At 38.2% G+C, this 20,533-nt stretch overlaps 1 protein-coding gene across 1 annotated transcript; it reads left to right on the forward strand.

The window, feature by feature from the left end:
• The first annotated feature begins 9,107 nt into the window (after window positions 1-9,107).
• On the forward strand, window positions 9,108-10,850 carry LOC121238415 (E3 ubiquitin-protein ligase PUB23-like). The gene is made up of 2 exons (XM_041135261.1): window positions 9,108-9,258; window positions 9,372-10,850. Exons 1-2 carry the CDS (start codon window positions 9,211-9,213, stop codon window positions 10,599-10,601), a joined length of 1,278 nt encoding a protein of 425 aa, XP_040991195.1. The 5' UTR covers window positions 9,108-9,210; the 3' UTR covers window positions 10,602-10,850.
• The last annotated feature ends 9,683 nt before the right edge of the window (window positions 10,851-20,533 follow it).

A 20,533-nucleotide genomic window follows, 5' to 3' on the forward strand; every position in this document is an offset into this window, starting at 1 on the left:
TTTTATATCTTAATATTTTTACTCATGTGTGGGCGAAACTCTCCTAAAATGGATGATTCAATACGTGGAATATTTAATTAAATAGGGTAGAGTGTAGAGTTAGGGTTCGAACTCAATATCTTTGTTTTGATATCATGTGAAATCACCACTTATCCTAAAATTTTAAACTGATGGGAAGAAGTAGATATTACTTATTTTATATCTTAATACTCCCTACTCCTGCCCGTTGTTTGCGATTTAGTTTTTCAAAAGAGAGAATGATCAAAATATTAATTTTTTTCATGAGGAGAAAATATAGTTTGTGGAACCTGGCCGGTTCCTCGATAAAGGATCTGGCAAGGATCCGTGGTACCAAGGGTGCCAACTGGTCGGCAACATCCTGGACTTAGATTGAGAATAATTATACAATGGTGATCACAAGAAAGTGCATGTGTAAGGAAATATACATTTAAACAGCAGCAGAATAAGTAAAAATCAAGCACTATTTGTATCGGCATAATAAGTATGCTCAGCCATGCAAGCAAGGACTAACACACTTGTACAAGTGATCTTTATATATCCTTTGATCACCAGTACGAGTGTTAGCTCCGATCGCATAGACATTGCTAACACTCTGCTTCGAGGATGGCAGGAGAGATGCTTGACCGTGCTAGCGAGGACTAACACACTTGTTCAAGTGGTGTTATCTTTTGATCGCCGTGAGTGTTAACCCCAATTACATATGTGTTGCTAACACTTGGCTTCGAGGATGGCGGGAGGGATGCTCAACCGTGCTGGTCCTCCAGTTGTGTGAACAAAAACCTATTAATAGATAAGGACACACTCCAACTAATTCCCAAAAAATATAAATTTGTATCAAATTAGAACTAGTTTCTAATCCCAACATTGAAGCATTGAAAAAACTCATATAAGCAAAAAATCTCAAATATCCTTAATCATGAGACATATAATTGTCACCATAAGTAAGAACCATAATTCCGACATTAGTAATTAAGATTAACATAATATAAGTAAATGGAACGATCATGTAGCTAAACTATAATGAAAAGTCATTATTGACCGTCCAAGACCATGTATATTAATAGATATAACTATGATTTATTTTTGACTCAACGAATTGGCTGAAAAAATCATAACTATACTTAACAATAAAACACTAGGAAAAGCCCACATAGGGTGAAGATTTTTTGTTGCCTTCGGAAAAAGGAGAATACCCACCCTTACTAATCGTCGAGTAGGAGTGTTAGCTCCTGATTGCATGTGCGTTGTTAACACTCAGTTTCAAAGATGGCATGAGAGATACTTGATCGCACTGATGAGGACTAACACACTTGCTCAAGTGGTGTTATCATTTGATCACCAAGTGCGATGGTAACCCTAATTGCGTAAGTGTTGCTAACACTTGGCTTTGAGGATGGCGGGAGAGATGCTCGATCCCGCTAACGAGGATTAACACAATTATTTTAAGTGGTGTTTTTGGCCGTTTGGTTTGTTGGATTATTGCGTGAGAGATAACATTTGAAAGAAAGTCAATTTTATTGTATTTCCAAGTTACATGAGAAAATTTAAGAAAAATATATCTTAAGGTGTCCAGCATTCCACCAGTGAGTTAACTCCTTTCCTTGCATGTCGTTGTGGAAGTATGATCCCAGTCTATGATTGGCCATGACCACATATGGCCATATTGACCGAGGGTCAAGTTTTCCTTCTCTTGGAGTCATCGTTCCTGTTACCTTTAGCACTAAGTCTTATATTTTGAATGACCTAAGTTTGACCCTTCTATTAAAATAGTGCTCCATCTTTCTTTTGTAAGTAGCCATCTTGATTTCTGCCTCTTACCTTCTTTCCTCTAGCAGGTCAAGATTATCTTCTAACCCTTTGTTATTCAACTCCTCGTTGTAACGTTAGAATTTATAGCTCGGTATCCCGACCTCCACCGGTATCACTACTTCACTCTCATAGGACATGGCGAATGGGATTTCTCCTGTTGGGATTTTCGTGGTTGTCCTATATGCCCATAAGAATCTTGGGAGTTCCTTAGCCCATGATCTCTTTTTTCTCGCCAATCTTTTCTTCAACTACTGTGCACGATTTTGTTGGTAGCCTCGACCTACTCGTTGGCCTGGAGATGACCTGGAGAGGTGTATTTGACATTGATTCCACGTTTTGTACACCAGTCACTGTAATGGTTAGAATCGAATTGTCGTCTATTTGTCCAAAATTTTGCTTCGAGGTATACCAAATTAGCATATGACGAATTTCCAACCCCAAACCTGAAAGAATTCATCTTCCTCACCCAAGAAGCTTCTGGAGAGCATAGCACCATTGGTGCATCCTGTACCATGGCATGCAGATCCCCCACGGTGTGAGCTGCACCATGGTGTGATTAGCACCACCACGCAGCGCCACTCCTATGAACGTAGTACCCCTGCTGGTGCACGCAACACCGATTGATGCTTGCAGCAGGAGAGGTGCTTGCAATGGCTCCGTCAACTCAAGCACAAAAAACGGTCGTAATTAGAAAAATAGAGATTCAAATTACATTAAAAATAGGGGCATTCGGTAAACTGGAAGCAACAACTTAAAAGCTCTGATACCAATGAAAGAGGGCACAACGTAATACCTCAAGCGCAACTTTTCAAGTTGCTCTACTAGTTTATCCCTTTTAGCCAAAATTTCAACAAGCCTCAAGCATCTACTCTTGGTGATGAAGTATACTACTTAGAATGATCTAAAGTTATACTCAAAAAATTCCACAGCCTAAATGTTTATTCAAGAGAGAATGAAAAATAAAAAGAGATTATATGCAAGTCAAGAATAGTGTGGGAACCAGCTGAGGAGGGCTATATATAGCCCTCCTTGTGCACCACTCACGATTGGCCTTAAAGGTCAGCTTTTAATCTTCATGAAGTGGCTATAAGCCACTTTCAATTTGAGGCATAACGCATGACTTGTTTTTACGTAAAGTTATTGCACCAAGAGAGGAGAGGCATGCCCACGTGGGCACCCCTCCATCTCCCAATTAGAAATGCCATATTGTTCACAATTCGACACATGATATTATAAGACTGATCACATGTGAGCCACATGAATAGTATATTAAAAATTTTTAAAAATAATTTAAGAACTCAAGAAATCTAAAACTTAAGCGAATAATACAAAAATTAAAAATTAAAAAAAAAAGAACTGAAAATAACTACATTAAAATTAACTAACTTCGAAATTATTTAGCTATGGGCGAGTTACCAAGGTAATTTCTCTACCCATGCTCTTAGCCCATGTGGACACAACAATGATAGCATGGATTTTAACCCATCTATCAATACAAGAGAAATGTTATAAGGAAACTCTATACCACACACTTCCATCTAACCAATTTGTGATTTGTCATTTTTATCATTCTATTTAAATACACATATTTGAGCATTAAGATAGAATGATAAAAATGACAAATAAAATTTTGATTAGTTGGATCCACCTTTATCAATATGTTATTTGTCATTTTTGTGTTGTAAGACTTCAATGTGGAGTTTCTCATCAACATAAACAGCAAAGTTTCAGCTTGTTTAGGAATAGATCTCATCCCAAAATTTTTATCTTATCTCATCCCATTTCCTTCCCAAACATAATTCAAATACAAAATTTTTAAACTAATCATTATTACTTTCCCAAACTTTCAAACAAAAAATAAAAAATAATTCAATTTTTTCACATCCTCAAACAAAAATAATATTATAAAACTATATTATAATAATATTTTAACTTTATAATATTTTTATTCAATTTTTTCTCTCTTCTTTCCCAAAACTCAAAAAATACTCAATTCAAATTATTTGACTACTATTCATGAACTATCTTACTATTATTTACAAATTTTTTTATCTCATCTCATCTCCCAAACGAGCCTGGTTTGGTTTTACAAACATTTTAACATATCTCATATTATCTAATCTCATCTCAACTGTGACGCCCCGACTCCCACATATAAAAACAAGGGAATCGTGACGTCAGGATGATGATAACATGGGTCACGCATCCCAACAAAATGTGCTCAAGTGTGTGCAACATGCAAGAGTGCACAAAAAAATCGCAGCGGATAATATAAATTAGTCATCTAAGTACCAGAAATTTTTAAATACAAATATTCAAAACAAATTACCTTTAAAGAGTTATACAGTCATCCCAAATATATTACAAAGATAACACATAAATTGATAAAAAAAAAATGAAACTTGATAAACAGGAGCAATCCCAGATCACTCCACCAGCGGAGCCAAGCTAAGGCTCGTCATCCTCATCTGCATCAAAATCTGAGATACCATAAAAAGGTACCACAGGTAAGTATAAACCAAACAACTACGAGATAAAAATACATTAATGCAACCAACATTCATTCATACGACAAAATCCACTTATCCAGAAAATATCATTTTTTTCCCAAAAATGATTATTTCCAACACATGCCAAAATCCTATTTTGGCCCAAAAACATAGTCTGTCATTTTTCCAGAAAATGATTCACACAAAACAAACCAATTATCGGACACTGTAGGCGGGAATCGCAGGCGGGACTCTACTACTGTCCCTGCTTACCACCATCCCTACCGCATGCACCGTAGGCGGGAATCACAGGCGGGACACAACCACCATCTCTGCTTACCACCATCCCTACTTCGTGCACCGTAGGTGGGAATCGCAGGCGGGACTCTACCACCATCCCTACAGTTCCTTTCCACATAATGAATATTTATCACACACAATGAATACTTATCAGAGCACCGTAGGCGGGAATCGCAGACGGAACTCTACCACCATCCCTACAATCTCTTTTCCTTTTTCTCAAACCAGTCAATCCAGTTGTTTCAAACACACTCAAATCATTTCACATGAAAATCTAATTTTCAGATAAACACATAAACATGTATACAATCATGTGAAAACCCAGTTTTTATTAACAAACATAAACATGCGTGCAAATATGCCATATACATAAAACAACACCACAACAATCAACAATTCACAATACTAACCAAACACACAACTCCGTCCATAATCCATCCGACCCCCGAACTCCTCGGACTCAGTCCGGCATATCCAATCAGATCACAATAATACGTGTTAGTGCAAAAATACATTTATATCATGAAAGTTCTTTGGAAAAATATTTACAGTACTATATAATAATTTTCTAAGGATCAGGAAGCTGCAAGAAGTGGCAGCTCAGCAACGTAACAGTGTAAAATATACAGTGGCAGTGGGTCTCAAATACCCACTTTTGAATGGAGACAAACTAAGACCCGAAATTGATAGGGTAGTGCCTAGAGAGGTCGGTGAAGCCAATGGTGGTGGTGGTTTGCTGTGGGTGGCGGCGCAAAGGGTAGTTTTAAGGCAAAAAGTCGAAATTGGAGATGGGCTTGGTTGTGCTTCACCGGTGACTGATCGGAGCCGGGGTTGGGTCCATTGGGTTGCTTGGAGGTCGATGATGAAGTGGTGAAGAGATGGTGGCCGGAGGTGGCGCGATGGCGGCGCGCGAAGGAAGAGAAGGCCGCGGCTGGGTGTTGCGTGTGGAGGCTATCGGCGGCAAGATAGGGGCTGGGATTTGGGAGGTGAGGTCGTTGGCTGATGGGGAGGTGAATGGAAGGGGCAGTGTCAGTCACGGGCGGCTCATGGCGGCGGGCTGGGTAGAGGAGAAATCGGACGGGAGAGAGGGAGGGGCTGCGCGCGCGGGAGAAAGAAGAACTGAGGAAGAAAAAGAAAAGGGGAAGAAAGAAAAGAAAGGGAAAAGAAAAAGAGAAAAAGAAAAGTGGGGAAAAGAAATGAGGTTCAATCCTCACATCTTAGGTCACAGAAAATGATCCAACGAAAATGATTTTAAAACAGCAAATCCATTAAAATAAATTAAACGTAATGATACAATGAAAATAAAATAATTAAATCTCACAATCAATTAATTTAAAAGAAGAACAATTTAAATGTACAACAATAAATAAATATTAAGAAAACATAACAATTTAATTTTCACAATTTAAAGATCATAAAATAACCCATTTAAAATATCCGATAATTTTAAAACAAGAGAATAAATTTTTGAATTATTAAAAATAATCCTTCAGTGAAAATACACTAAAATACGAGGTGTTACATCAACATACAAATACCACAAACATAAACAATTTTCAATTTTCAATTTTTAATTTTTTCATCTAATCATTACAGTTTTCCAAACCTTCCAAAAATAAAAAAACAATCCAACTTTTTCAAATCTCCAAACAAAAATAATATTGTAAATCTCTTTTAACTTTATAATTTTTTTTATTTAAATTTTTCTCTCTCATTTTTTAAAAGTCTATAAAACATCTTCATTCAATCTATTTCACTACTATTTACAAATTTATCATGTCATTCTATCTATTCTCATTTGTGTAACCAAACTAGGCCTAATTCTATATGAGAAATAATATTTGCAATCTTAATGTATATAAGTTTTGCACATTCTTTTTAAAAAAAGTGGCTAAATCCATGAACCCACATAAAAAAAAAAAAAAAAAACTATTTTTTTAATTGTAGACTATTTTTTTCAAAGGAAATGCTCGAAACTTACGGTTTCGCGCATTCTATGACTGGATTTAACCTTATTTATTATATATATAAAGATGTCAACTCTCACTTTTATCCCCATCTTACTTGATCAAGTCAAATTTGGTTTAAAATATCAAGTCGACAGAACGTATTGTACGTATGAGTAATGAACTTTAAACTTACCCCTTTCCAATTCAATAAAAATCACAATGTAAAATGTTAATATGACTCTCAAATGTGGCTATTTATATATTTTAATTTTTTGAATATTTATTATTTTTTACTTGTAAGTTTATCATTAATGTAATATTATAAAATGATGAGAGAATGATAAAAATTAAAATGATGAATAATTTTTCTCTTTTCAAAAATTAAAACGGCCTGCAGGTCGCGTAGGAAGAAATCTGATCCGCTTTTATGATTAATATTTGGAATTAGTAAAACGGCTCCCTTTTGAAAATTTCGTTTTCAAAAAAATAATAATAATATTTGAGTCAGAACTTGAAAAGACCAAGTTTTTTCGGGTTTGAGGAACGGGATAGATACGCGCCCCTTCAAAACCTTAGTGATCAAGCCATGAGAATGACTTTTTCTATTCGAGTAGATTTGGTTGCACGGATATTTTGGACAGAGGAATGCTTTAATTACAAATTAAATAACTTCACAATATAACGTGTGCTTAATGTGATACGTAAAGTTGGAAATTTATTTTATTATAAAGTAGATCTAATATTATATTATATATATAAAATCATATCAGTTTGTAAATTTATTTTTGTGAAATCTTTTTTACTATAATACTTCTCTTTTAGACAAGTCTAGCTAAGTTTATCACCATGCTACTTGACATCTTAATATTATATATAATATAATCAAATCAAGAATTTGATTTTATTTTTTTCTTGATTTGATTTTTATAATTATCAAATTAAAAGAATGAGGAGAATAAGAGACGCCTTGATGCATGGCTATATTTTGCTATTCTAAATTGTGATTAAATACAAAACATTGATCAAAATTACATAAAAATAAGATAAAATAAATATCTAAATCATTACGAAATCAAATTATTAATTTGATATCATCTCTAATTAGCGGTAGGTTATCACAATTTACCAAAATATTAATTTCTTTAGTTTACACCACCTAGCTATATATCTAGCCGCAATGGAGATTGGCCGTAGAGGACTTTCGATCCGTCGTCTTTGAATGTATGGCTGGATCCACCTTCCTTCCATTTTCTTTCTTTTAAGTTTTAGAGAAAAATAACGAGAAAATCTTACACTACACACTTTCACTTAATTAATATGTGATTTTTTATTTTATTCATTTATTTAAATATATATATATATTTAAATAAAATAAAATAATAAAAATGATAAATCACATATTAATTAGATGCTCGGTCATGTACAGTATAAGATTTGTATGTAAAATTTCTCTAAGTTTTATTACTTTATGATCTTTCCGTTTTCGTTTTTATTAATATTTTGTTAATAAATATGGTACTACGTCGTATGCATTAATAACACGCCCGTCATTTAGACTATTAATTATTTGACCTTTCCTCGAAAGGAAAAAAAAAAACACTATATGACCTACATTATTTTTTCAATACGCGATGCATACGCGTGAGTCCCGTTAAAACTTTTGAAAGAAGGCTGGCGACCAGAAGTGCAATACGCTGAAAAATGAGCGAAATGCAAGCTTGCTGCCCGCTGGTGATAGTTTTTGAAATCCAGGAAGCGTTTCGAAAGAAAGTCAAAACTCAGAAAACGATAACCAGTTTTACGTAGTGTTGCATGGGTGTTGTTCGCGTGTATGTGTGTATATGCTTTTCGGTTTTGGCCTGTGCCTCTATCTTTATGTTCACGTAAATCGTCTTTTCTGGCATAGTGATCAAAAGGGGAAGTACTGTGGCATCTTCTTACTTCCAACCCAATAAAAGCATCTAATATACTTACAGCTCATGCATGCAATATTGTTATTAAATTTCAATGATTCCATATTTTAGTGAAAGAAGAAGTACAGCTAACGATAATTAATTACTTAGTCAAATAATAAAAGTCCTAGTTTTAAGCAAAGTCTCATTACTCCCTGGATGCATGTAGCCGAACCTTTTTCTAAATGAATTAAAAAAAAAAAATACAGAATTTGAAGCAGCAGCTAGAAATGCGTGGGAGCCCCATTAGCCCCATGAGAGGCTGTCGGCAGATGTCAAGATCTGTAGAGATCATATGTGGATGAACTAAATATTAAATGAAATTGATGTTTTGGAGAGAGAGAAGTCAAAGGCTCAATGCCCAATTGGGTTAATTAAGGCTCGCTTTGCAACACCGACGCTACCCCCAAGACGCTCCATTCCTTCATTTATTATTATCGCCCCAGCAAAGTCAGTCATTTATTTGAGCTCTTCTTCCTCCAAAACTTTGAAAAAGGTCCTATATATTTATTTGATCTCTCTCTCTCTCTCTCTCTCTCTCTCTCTCAATTTCCGCGTGTTGACTTTATCGTTTTCGACAACGTTGCTTCAGCTCTACCTCTTATATATATATATATATGCAGCAACTTCTCTAAAACAAACTTCAACAAGCCAGCCAGATTGCAAACTGCCAGACAAGATTGAGTTCACATGTTCTTACAATTAATCGAGACGTCCGACTTCAAGCGTTATTGGTTGGTTTCATTAATATATTTTTTGTTATTGTAGTGCAAATTTTATTTTTAGCTTTTTTAGACCTATCTTTCATTCCCTAAAAGCCTTCTGGTTTCTCTCACAATTGGACTTTGAAGATTCAGATCTGGCCTGACATGGATGAAATTGACGTTCCCTCTCATTTTCTCTGCCCGATTTCTATGGAAATGATGAGAGATCCCGTCACGGTCTCTACTGGGATAACCTACGATCGAGAAAATATTGAAAGATGGTTGTTTTCATGCAAGAACAACAGTTGTCCGGCAACGAAGCAAGTTTTGAGCAATACAGAGCTTACTCCAAACCATACTCTACGCAGGTTGATCCAAGCATGGTGCACCCTCAACGCCTCGCATGGAATTGAACGCATTCCTACCCCAAAGCCACCCATTGAAAAAGTCCAAATTCTCAAACTTATCGACGAGGCAAAGAAGCTGCCCAATTCGCAAGTACTCATCTATCTCAGAAGACTCAGATCTATTGCATTTGAAAACGAAAGGAGCAAGAGATGCTTAGAGGAGGCTGGTGGAGTTGAATTCTTAGCCTCAATCGTAGAGAATGGCAACAATGACATAACTGTAACTGAAGCAGCTGTTGAAATTCTTTCCAGTCTTAAAACCTCAGAAACACATCTGAAAAATCTGCTAAACAACGATGGTGAATTCCTGGAGTCCTTAACGCAAGTTTTGAGGCGTGGAAACTTCCAATCTAGAGCTCACATAACTCTGCTACTGAAGTCCATTTTCGAAGTCGCCGATCCTATCCATTTAATCAGCCTCAAGCTCGAATTCTTTGAGGAGTTAGGACATGTTTTAGATGACCAGATATCACAGCAAGCCTCCAAGGCGGCGTTGAAGATTTTGATGGAGCTTTGTCCCTGGGGAAGAAACCGAATCAAAGCAGTGGAAGGCGGTGCAGTTCCAGTCTTGATAGAGCTCCTTATTGGGTCATCAGATCATAGGAGATTTTGCGAGCTCTTGCTTATTGTTTTGGATCAGCTTTGTGGTTGTGCAGAAGGGCGGGCGGAGTTGTTGAAGCATGGGGCAGGAATGGCGATTGTGTCCAAGAAAATACTTCGAGTTTCCCATGCGGCAAGTGATAGGGCAGTGAGGATTCTGTCCTCACTTTGTAGGTTCTCGGCGACCACTAGGGTTCTTCATGAAATGTTGCAATTGGGTGTTGTGTCCAAGTTGTGCTTGGTGCTTCAGGTTGATAGTAGTTTAAAGACAAAAGAAAGAGCTAGAGAGATCCTCAAGTTGCACTCTAGGGTTTGGAAGAAATCTTCTTGTATTCCGGCTAATTTGCTTTCATCTTATCCATCTTCTTGATGATATAGCTACTTTATGTACAAAATGGAAATAGGGTAAGGCTTGGGGGTCCCAAATCAATAATGCAAATAAGGTGTTGGGAAAATTGATGAGATGCTCACAAATTTATTCTCATTGTGAGTTAATTGAAGAGGTATCGGTGCGAAATAGATATATTCTTGATGTGATAGATAATTTGTTATTCTTTGACAAGCTTTAAGGGTGCACCATTTTGTTTGTTTTTTGCCTTTTGAGACAGAATATTTGTGGTATTTTCTATGTGCACACTTAGGATTTCAAAAATGATAAGATGAAGATTCACTTCTGTCTCTGCCAGTTTGGCCACGGGGGATAGCAATACCCTACCATAGGAGTTAAACATGATTTTTGTTTTAACATGATGCTCTGATATGATCTGATAAGATGATTGTGTTTAGTTATACTATGCAAATGACTTTTGAATATGAATATTTTGAACTGTTGCTCTGATATTTGGATACCATGTTTTGGTTTTGCATTCTGAAACTAAAATGCTTTGTTTTGAATTTTGAACTCAGTAAATGACTTATATTTACATACTAGTATATGCTCTCTACTTACTGAGTTGTTGATAACTTACCCCTTATTTCCACAGTATTTTTAGATGTTTTTGGTGTTTCAAATGAGGATTCAGAATAGCAAGCATGGGTAAGACCATGTGAGCATAGTGGAGTAAGTACAAAGAGAATATTTTGATAAGTGGAGAATTTTATTCAGTAGATTTGTTTTGTTCTATTGATTTAGTATTTTGAAAGGTTGATGTTTATTTTGAGACTTGGTAATGTCATATTGTAACGCCCGTCCTTGTGGTGTGACTTTTTATAAAATGATTTTAGAAAAGACGACGGGAATTACCTTTCGATTTAAAACTTTTTACTTCCATACCCAGGATACAAGACTCTACGTTATAAAATAAAATGTGCTTTAAGAATAAAACAGGTTTACAACGGAAAACATTAATCTTAAGATAAAAATGCCTCTCATACAGTTAAAACTCTCATGCCTAAACTTCTGTGCTCTTCCCCTTGGATCGTGTTCGTTCTGATGCGTACTGCTCATTCAGTTCCTGTGGGGGAGAAAGGCATACATAAAAACTAAAATGAGTCGATGACTTGTAAGCATTACTTCATACAGTTAAAATATAATAACATAGATTTTCATTCATGCATTCATCATTCCATACACACTATACGTATATGCATACATGCGTTCGTTTGAAAATGTCACTAGGTGGGATTTTTCTTTAAAAATGGGCTTTCTTTTCGTAAAATGTGTCCCCCATCAGTACCTTCATTTCTTAAAAATTCGATACATTCGTGCATTCATATAATCTTTTTTATCACTTTCATTAGCCGGTACACACTGTTACACTCTTTGTGTTGGGGTTAACGGCTTTCCTTTGGACCTGGACTCCGCCCATTGCCACGAGTTGGGAATCCCTTTTCAGCCAAGAGGCAGCACTGGGTGCACTACCAGTACTACTTACCCTGCATTGCAATCTGCCCATTCATTCAGTACCCCATTCATTCATTCATATGGCTGTTATGTATTTTCATGCATTAAACATTCATTTCATTCAGTCCATTCATTTCAGTCATTTCCGTCCTTCATTTTCAGTTCATTTTAACTCTATCTTTCATTTAACAGTTCATTCATAGAAAAAGTAATTTAAAAGCATGGGCTTAAACATCATCTTTCATGGCATCCATAAAACATCAGTTCATGACATTCTTAAAATATCAGTTCATAGGGACCTTTTAAAACACTTTCTTTGCGTCGTTTAAAGCATCAATTAAAGCATCTGGTACAAGCCTCAACATTTCTTTTTGAGAAAAATACATACAATAGATACAACATATATTCATCCATTTACATGCGCACAATTAATAATTTTGGGTGCGTAAAAAGGGGCTGCAAGGAGGGCCATATATACATATACATTTGAACACTTATGCTTAGTATGTTTTCATAAAACATCTTTCGTGTCATTTTGTAAGGCATCGTAACGGAAAAACATTTCATTTTCATTTCGTGTATTTTAGAAACTCTAGAAGAGTATGAACGTAATACTTACCTAGACTTCATGTTACTTTCATATCATGCAGTCCATTCATGTGCATAGCAAATGGTAACCTACATGCATGCACATAATCTTGACGTCATTCTTTATCCAATGCATAAGCAACTAAACTTAGAAGACATAAACAACAATTCACTTGGAACACTCTCCTTCTATCCCGTGCTCTTACGTGCCCTTTACTATGTTAAAACCTTCAGGATCCACTTACGGTCACTACATCTTCCAAACTCAAGGTCTTACCTCAAGTGCCCATCCACTAAAGTGAACCCATGATTCATCTTAGGATCAAGACACTAAGACATTCATCTTACTCTTCCTATTGACCACATTCTGGCGCATGATTCCGACCGACGGAGTCGTGCATCCCAATCCTAGACAATACACCCGTCACTACCTCCATGCACCTTAGCTCACACGAATCGTCATTTCCATCCATACATGCCACACGGCTCTAACCCAATTCTGAGACTTAAGCACCGTGTGACCGTGCTTAGGATAGATTATCCATTACATATGGTGAATCCATCCTGCACATGTGTCTCACCAGATTACACATGTATCTTACCCTTTATCACATAAGACCAATATATAACACATTGATCACATGCTCGTAAGAACAAGCTCCATACTTCGATACCAACCTTCTCTTAACCCGGCTAGCATGACTCTTCATGCTACCCGTCCCTTTTGACAGTTCATTCCAACACTTGACACAACAAGACTCCATTCACAACTACGCCTTACGTCATGTCATATAGCTCGAGACTACTCCCAAGCTACACTGTGACCTTGTTGCGTCACCTGACATCCTGCTATGTCGTTTCTATGCCAACTCCTAACTCATCGTGAGTACAGTCCCTCACGTACTCCTGTCACATCGTGACATCTCGTTGTGTTCTTTATATGCCATTCCTACACTAACTCCTCACCCATCACAAGCACGACTTCTGATTTAACCATGTCACTTTGTGACATTCTCCAGTCATGCTTCCGTTGCGCACTCTTATACTTGTTCTACCACTTTACACGTACTTCCAACAATAAGTCAATCACGGTGATACTTGTCACTTCAGACTATAGGCCATATCACAGTTACTTCGGGATACTGTTCCACAGTTCCCGACACTACTCACCACGCTTTACATCCATCAACTACGCAATCATCCTTATCTTTGCGACACGCCACATGGTGTATCGCTGCACCTCATGGAGTACACCCCAAGTGTATTCCCTTCACACACACTACGACCCATCACCATTACGGCATATGTGTCATATGGTGCATCACTCCACTACATGGAGTACACTCCACTTGTAATCCCCTCACACATGCTATGCCACACAGAGTACACTCTACGTGTACTCTTCCCAATCCACACAACGCCACGTCACCATTACAACACATACTCCACAACCACACTTCACAGCATAGTCCACAACACTACACAACACACTTCCCAACTATGCCAAACACTTCACCACTACACAGCGAACTCCACAATACTAATAGCACAGTCTACAACCTAAACAACTAATTGAAATTTAACATAAATAACGAGGGATAAAGGATTATACCATCGTCGGGATTGACCTGTGCGTTGTTTGCTGACCGTCATGATTAATGACATCGGAAGGGTTGTACATGGTGGCTAACCCACGTACGGTGGCTACAGGTGCAGATTTATGCGTAGGAGGGTTGGGTCGTGGTCCTAGAGTGGTGGTCTCGTGGTGGTGCCAAGGTGGCACACATCAGAGACACGACGACTCGTGGAAGAGTTAAGGCCATGGGTCTCAACATGGGAAATCAGAGGGAGAGCTTGGCTAGTCGTGGCTGGCCATGGAGGGGCTGAGGAAGGTGTGGTGGAGCTTGTAGTGGCATTGGGGTGGCACCACAGTGGCTAGAGGCGGTGGATCTAGCCGTGCGTGAGGAAGAGTCCGTGAAAGGGAAAGGGCATGTGTGAGGGGTAGATCAGGGCTATGGGATGATGGGATAGGCCGATGGTGGCTAAAAGAGGCTCGAGACTGCTGCTGGACGCCGTGGGTGGCGACTTACGGCAGTTGAGGTGGAGGAATCCGTGCGTGAGGGAGAGAACCCATGCTTGTGAGGGAGGGGCTATGTGCTTCGGGTCAAGGGAAGAGGAATGGGGAGGGAAGGAGAAGCTCATGGTGGTGTTCGGTGGCTGTGGGTGGCCGTGTATAGCGGTGTTATGCGCTACGCATGGTAAGACAGTGTGTGGGTTTCTACGGGCATGCGTGGGGAGGGCGGCTGCGAGGTGGAAGCTGCTTCGGTGGTTGAAGTTCACCGGCATGAGAGAAGGCCGTTGGTGGTGGCAGTGAGGCTGGGCGGTGCACGGTGGCCCCGAATTGGGCTGAGTGAGAATCGGGTGAGAGAGAGGAGGAAACTGCGTGGGAGAGGGAGAAGACAGAGGGGAACGGGAAAACTGTGGGAGAAAGAGAGGGGGCTTGGGTGTTTAATCCAAGCCCTTCATATTGAGATCCTCAAAATGATCTAATGGTAGATAATTAAAACACTGATTTAAAATGTTTAAACATTAACTTAACTAAAAGCACTAAGAGAAATTAAGATATAATATTATTTAAACTAAATTTTAGTTTATAAAATAATATTCCTTCATCATTAATAAAATATTGAAGTCTTATTTAATATCTTTAAAAGAATAAAACCATTTAATTAATTAGAGTTTTCAACATAATTCAAATCCCATAATATTTTAAATAACTGAAATCATTTTAATAAAATGATATTAAAATGATTTTTGACAATTATAATACTTTTGGTGCTCTTCAAAAATATTATAATTGTCTTATTTAAAATTAAGGGTAGTTCAATAACACTGGAAATACCTCATATAAATATTTTCAGTGCATTTAAAATACTGGACGTACTTTAGAAATCACATGATAGCTTTAGAAACACGCCATCCAAGTTCGACACGCATAACGAGACTTGCAGTCTCTAGAGAGAAGGGCAGAGTGTTATATAATTTTCTTTCTCGAAATTTGTTTACGTCAAAAGGAAAGAGCGGGGTGTTACACATATTATTGAGATGATTTAGTTATTCTGGCATAAGTTCATTTTCACCCTTACTTTCTGTTGTGATTATTGCATACTGCTAGCTGCATTTCTAGGATGCATTGCATACTAACTATCGTGTACTGGGGTAAGTAACCTTGTGTTGTCTGTCCCGATGCACTAAGTCTCTGTTGCATCCCAAGTAGAGGTTGGGAGCATCATAGGATGTTATCAGAGCAATTACATCTCTGAGTAAACCCATGTGTCCTTAGGTATATGCCAGAATATAGGTTTTGATTTTAGATCGGGTAGGCTTGAATCATGAAGCAAAAATTTTGATTTGACGCATGTACCTGACAACATGGCACGTGAAAGAAGGGAAAGGAACCTCGAAGGATCCAACATTCGTCATGAGCAGGATCATGGTCTAGATGGAGGGCGCAAGTTGGCAGATGCAATACTTCTGATGGAAACCATGAAGCAACAACAAGAGTTAATTCTGAGACGAAACCCTCAGGTTGAGAGGTAGGAAAATAGAGGTTGTTCGTATTAGAAATTCTTGATTTACTGATACCCAACAAGTGGCTACTAGATCTCGACAGGACCTTCAGGATCAGCGGCTGTATAGAAGAAGAGAAAGTACAGTACCCAGGGCATCTACGTCAAGGGGAAGCTAGCATTTGGTGGGACACCAAGAGGCAATTACTGATAAGAGAATTTGGTCATATCACTGTTTTGACTTGGGATAGGTTCAAAGAGGAGTTTGATAATTGATTCTTCCTTGAACCGATGAAGACTCAGAAGGCCTAGGAGTTTGCCACTTTGGTACAAGGCAAGCTCACTGTAGAATAGTATGCGGCAAAATTAATGGAATTAGGAAGGTTCGCTCCACACTTGATTGCAACAGAAAAGATGTAGACCTAGAAATTTTAAGGAGGATTGTAACCCCAGATTTGTAGCTACGTGGCCGAATTTCGTATCAATAATTTCAAGAATTAATTAACGTGGCCGCGATAATCGAAGCAAAGTAGCGGAACGTGGCAGCTCAGATTAATTTAGAACAAAAAAGGGCTTCTTCCTTTGTAGGAGAGAATAACTCTAAGAGAAGGATTATTCAAAGTTCCAACAAGCGCAAAGGTGTTATGACGGCCCCACCTACCACTTGTAAGAAATGTGGAAGGAATCACGGTGGAGAATGCCAAGTAGGATTAGGAGTATGTCACTGATGCGGTCAATCCGGGCATATGATACGCGAATGCCCATAGAGCACACAAGGTGGAAACGCTCCCAACAACTGGCCCAACCACATGCCACCTACCCAAGCTCATGTGTACGCTATCACCCCTGGAGAGATTAGAGAGGAAATCTCCAGTGATGAAGAAGTAGGAGTCATCACTGGTATTTTTCCATAAGTACCCTTCTTTAGTAAATAGTTTACTTGTTTTAACTACTCAAAAATTGGTAGTGATTATGCATTAGGTAAAGTCACGCTGTACGAGTATATGATCTGGGGTTTGTTTAACTCAGGTGCTACGAGGTCTTTTGTGTCTACGACATTTACACACATTTGTAACTTGCCGACGCATACGTTACCTCAAGCTGTAGTAGTGTCATTTCCCGATGGACGCTCAATCGGTTGTAACTGCGTGATGAGAAGCTGCCCGCTGAACTTAGGAGGTGTACTAATGGGAGCCGACTTGATCGTCTTCGACATATTAGGACTCGACGTTATATTAGGAATGGGCTGGTTGACCAAGCATCTCGCTAAGATAGATTATAGGAATAAGGAGATCACCTTTGAATCGCCTGTAGTTGGGCAGATCTGTTATACAAGAGGGTCAGTGAAAGCTATCCCCTTGTTAATTTCGGTTTTGTAAGCTAGGAAGTGCATCGCCAATGGAGCCACTACTTATTTAGCTTTCATACTAGATGAAAATAGTAATAGTAAGGAGATTCAGGGGACATCTGTAGTTGAAGAATATTTAGAAGTCTTCACAGACGATTTACCCGGATTACCCCCCGATAGAGAGATATAATTCGTTATAGAATTAGAACCTGCTACTACCCCTGTCCATAAGATACCCTATCGTATATCCCCTTTATAGCTGAAGGAGCTAAAGGAGAAGATAGAAGAACTACTAGAGAAGGGATTCATTCGGCCTAATTCAACACCTTGGGGTGCGGCAGTTCTATTTGTAAAGAAGAAGAATGGATCTTTAAGGATGTGCATTGCTTATAGGGAATAAAACAAACTAACGGTGAAGAACAGGTACCCCTTACCACATATTGATAACCTATTAGATCAATTGCAAAGAGCATCGGTGTTCTCAAAGATAGACTTAAGGTCTGGGTATCATCAGCTCAAAACTAGGGATCAGGATATTCCTAAAACAGCATTTCAAACTAGATATGAGCACTACGAATTTTTGGTCATGCCTTTTGGTTTAACTAATTGCCCTGCCACATTTATGGATATGATGAATAGAGTGTCCAGACCCTATCTGGATAGTTTTGTAGTCGTATTCATTGACGACATATTGATCTACTCTAGAAATGAAGGATAGCATAGGCAACATCTCCGTTTGAAGGAACATAGGTTGTACGCCAAATTTAGTAAGTGTGAATTTTGGCTTAAGGAGGTGAGATTTTTAGGGCATGTATTCTCAAGTCAAGGAGTATCAATTAACCCCATCAAAGTTGAAGTTGTGGTAGATTAGAAGTGTCTGACTAGTGTGCATGAGATCCAGAGTTTCCTAGAATTAGCTGGCTACTATCGACATTTTGTGAAAGGATTCTCCAAGCTATCAAGACCTCTTACTGCCCTAATTAAGAAAGAAGCTAAGTATATTTGCAAGGAGAAATGTGAGCAGAGTTGCTTGGAACTCAAGGAAAGACTTACAACCGCACCAGTATTAGCTTTACCTAAACCCCATAGGCCTTACGTGGTATTTAGCAATGTGTCCAAATTAGGACTTGGATGTGTACTTAAGCAAGATGAGCGAGTGGTAGCCTACGCCTCACGACAATTGAAGAATCACGACCAAAATTACCCCACTCATAATTTGGAGCTAGCCATCATAGTTTTCGCTTTAAAGATTTTGAGGCATTACTTATATGGTGCAACTTACGAAATTTACATGGATCACAAGAGTCTCAAATATTTGTTTAGTCAGTAGAATTTAAATGAGACATAGGAGGTGGTTCGAATCAATTAGCAACTACCAGTATGAAATCAAGTATCACCTTGGTAAGGCTAACATAGTAGCTGATGCGTTAAGTCGTAAGTCGTGGAATGACAATCCCAATTTGGAAGAAGGATCACTTTTGCACAGCATGAGGAACTTGCTTATTAAGGATCTTCGACCAAATGCAACTCTCGCTGCAATACAAGAGATTGTACTTGTTATGTGGGAGGAAGTAAAGAAGTAGCAGTTAGAAGATCCCAAATGGGTAGAAGTTAGCTAGAAAGTAGAAATGAAGGAAGGGCTAGAAGGATTTACCCTTAAGAATGAGGGGTTCCTGTATTACTAAAACCGAAAGGTAATTCCAGCAGATCCGAAGATCAATGATAAAATACTAAGGGAAGCACATCAGACCCATACACGGCTCATCTAGGGAGCACGAGGATGTATCGGGACTTAAAGCAACATTTTTGATTGGAAGGTTTAAAGAAAAGCTGTAGCGGCGTATGTTAATAAATGCTCTGTTTGTAGAATAGTTAAGGCTGAGCATCAACGACCCGCTAGAGAATTGCAGCCGCTCTCAATCCCAGAATGAAAATGGGAGGATATTTCTATGAACTTCGTAGCCATTTTCCAAGGAGCTCGACGGGGAATAATTCTATTTGGGTCATATTCGATCGCCTAACTAAGAGTGCTCATTTTCTGCCAATAAAGAATACCGACTCGTTAGAGGGACTAACTCGGTTATTTATATCGTAAATAGTGCGACTACATGGAGTTTCAAAAATGATTGTATTTGATAGGGATACACGTTTCACCTCTCTTTTTTGGTAAGGCCTTCAGGATGCTCTAGGCACCAAGGTGAAATTTAGTAGTGCCTATCACCCTAAGATTGATGGGTAAATAGAACAGACAATTCAGACCTTGGAAGGCATGCTGAGAGCATGGGTGATACAAGAAAAAGGCAATTGAGAAAAGCTCTTGCCATTGATTGAGTTTGCATAAAATAACAGCATTCAGACCACCATTCAGATGGCACCTTACGGAGCTTTATACGGAAGAAAATGTAGATCTCCTTTATACTGGGATGAATTAGGAGAAGGAAAAATTCTTGGTATTGAAATTCTTTAGGAAATGAAGGATCAAATCCAGTTAATAAAGGAAATGATGAAGACTGCCCAAGATAAACAAAAGAGCTATATCAAACGTCGTAGGAGGAACCTCGAGTTCAAAGTTGGCTATTGGGTTTATCTTAAGGTATCGCCCATGAAAGGAGTATTTCAATTTGGAAAGAAATGGAAGTTAAGTCCAAGATACGTAGGACCCTATGAGATACTAGCAATTGTAGATACTAGCAATTGAGTCAGATACTAGCAATTGTAGATTTGAGGGATATTTCACTCAAACCTACCTAACTTATGAGGAAATTTCTATCAAAGATTGGAAGAATAAGGAACTTTGGAATCGAAAAATTCCTCTACTTAAGGTTCAATGGCGGAATCACGATGTCGAAGAAGCTACTTGGGAAAAGGAAGTCAATATGAGAAACAAAAACCCTTATTTGTTTGGCTTGTGAACCTGCATGGCATCATCAAAGCATCTGCATCCATTCATGCAT

This window comes from Juglans microcarpa x Juglans regia, chromosome 7D (assembly GCF_004785595.1).
Source record: "Juglans microcarpa x Juglans regia isolate MS1-56 chromosome 7D, Jm3101_v1.0, whole genome shotgun sequence".
NCBI classification, from domain to species: Eukaryota; Viridiplantae; Streptophyta; class Magnoliopsida; order Fagales; family Juglandaceae; genus Juglans; species Juglans microcarpa x Juglans regia.

Bases quoted from the DNA above. Each gene is read 5' to 3' on its own strand.
- LOC121238415 (XM_041135261.1), top strand. From the start codon at position 9,211: ATGTTCTTACAATTAATCGAGACGTCCGACTTCAAGCGTTATTGGTTG. The intron at 9,259-9,371 runs GTTTCATTAATA...TGGACTTTGAAG, and splicing joins ACTTCAAGCGTTATTGGTTG to ATTCAGATCTGGCCTGACAT.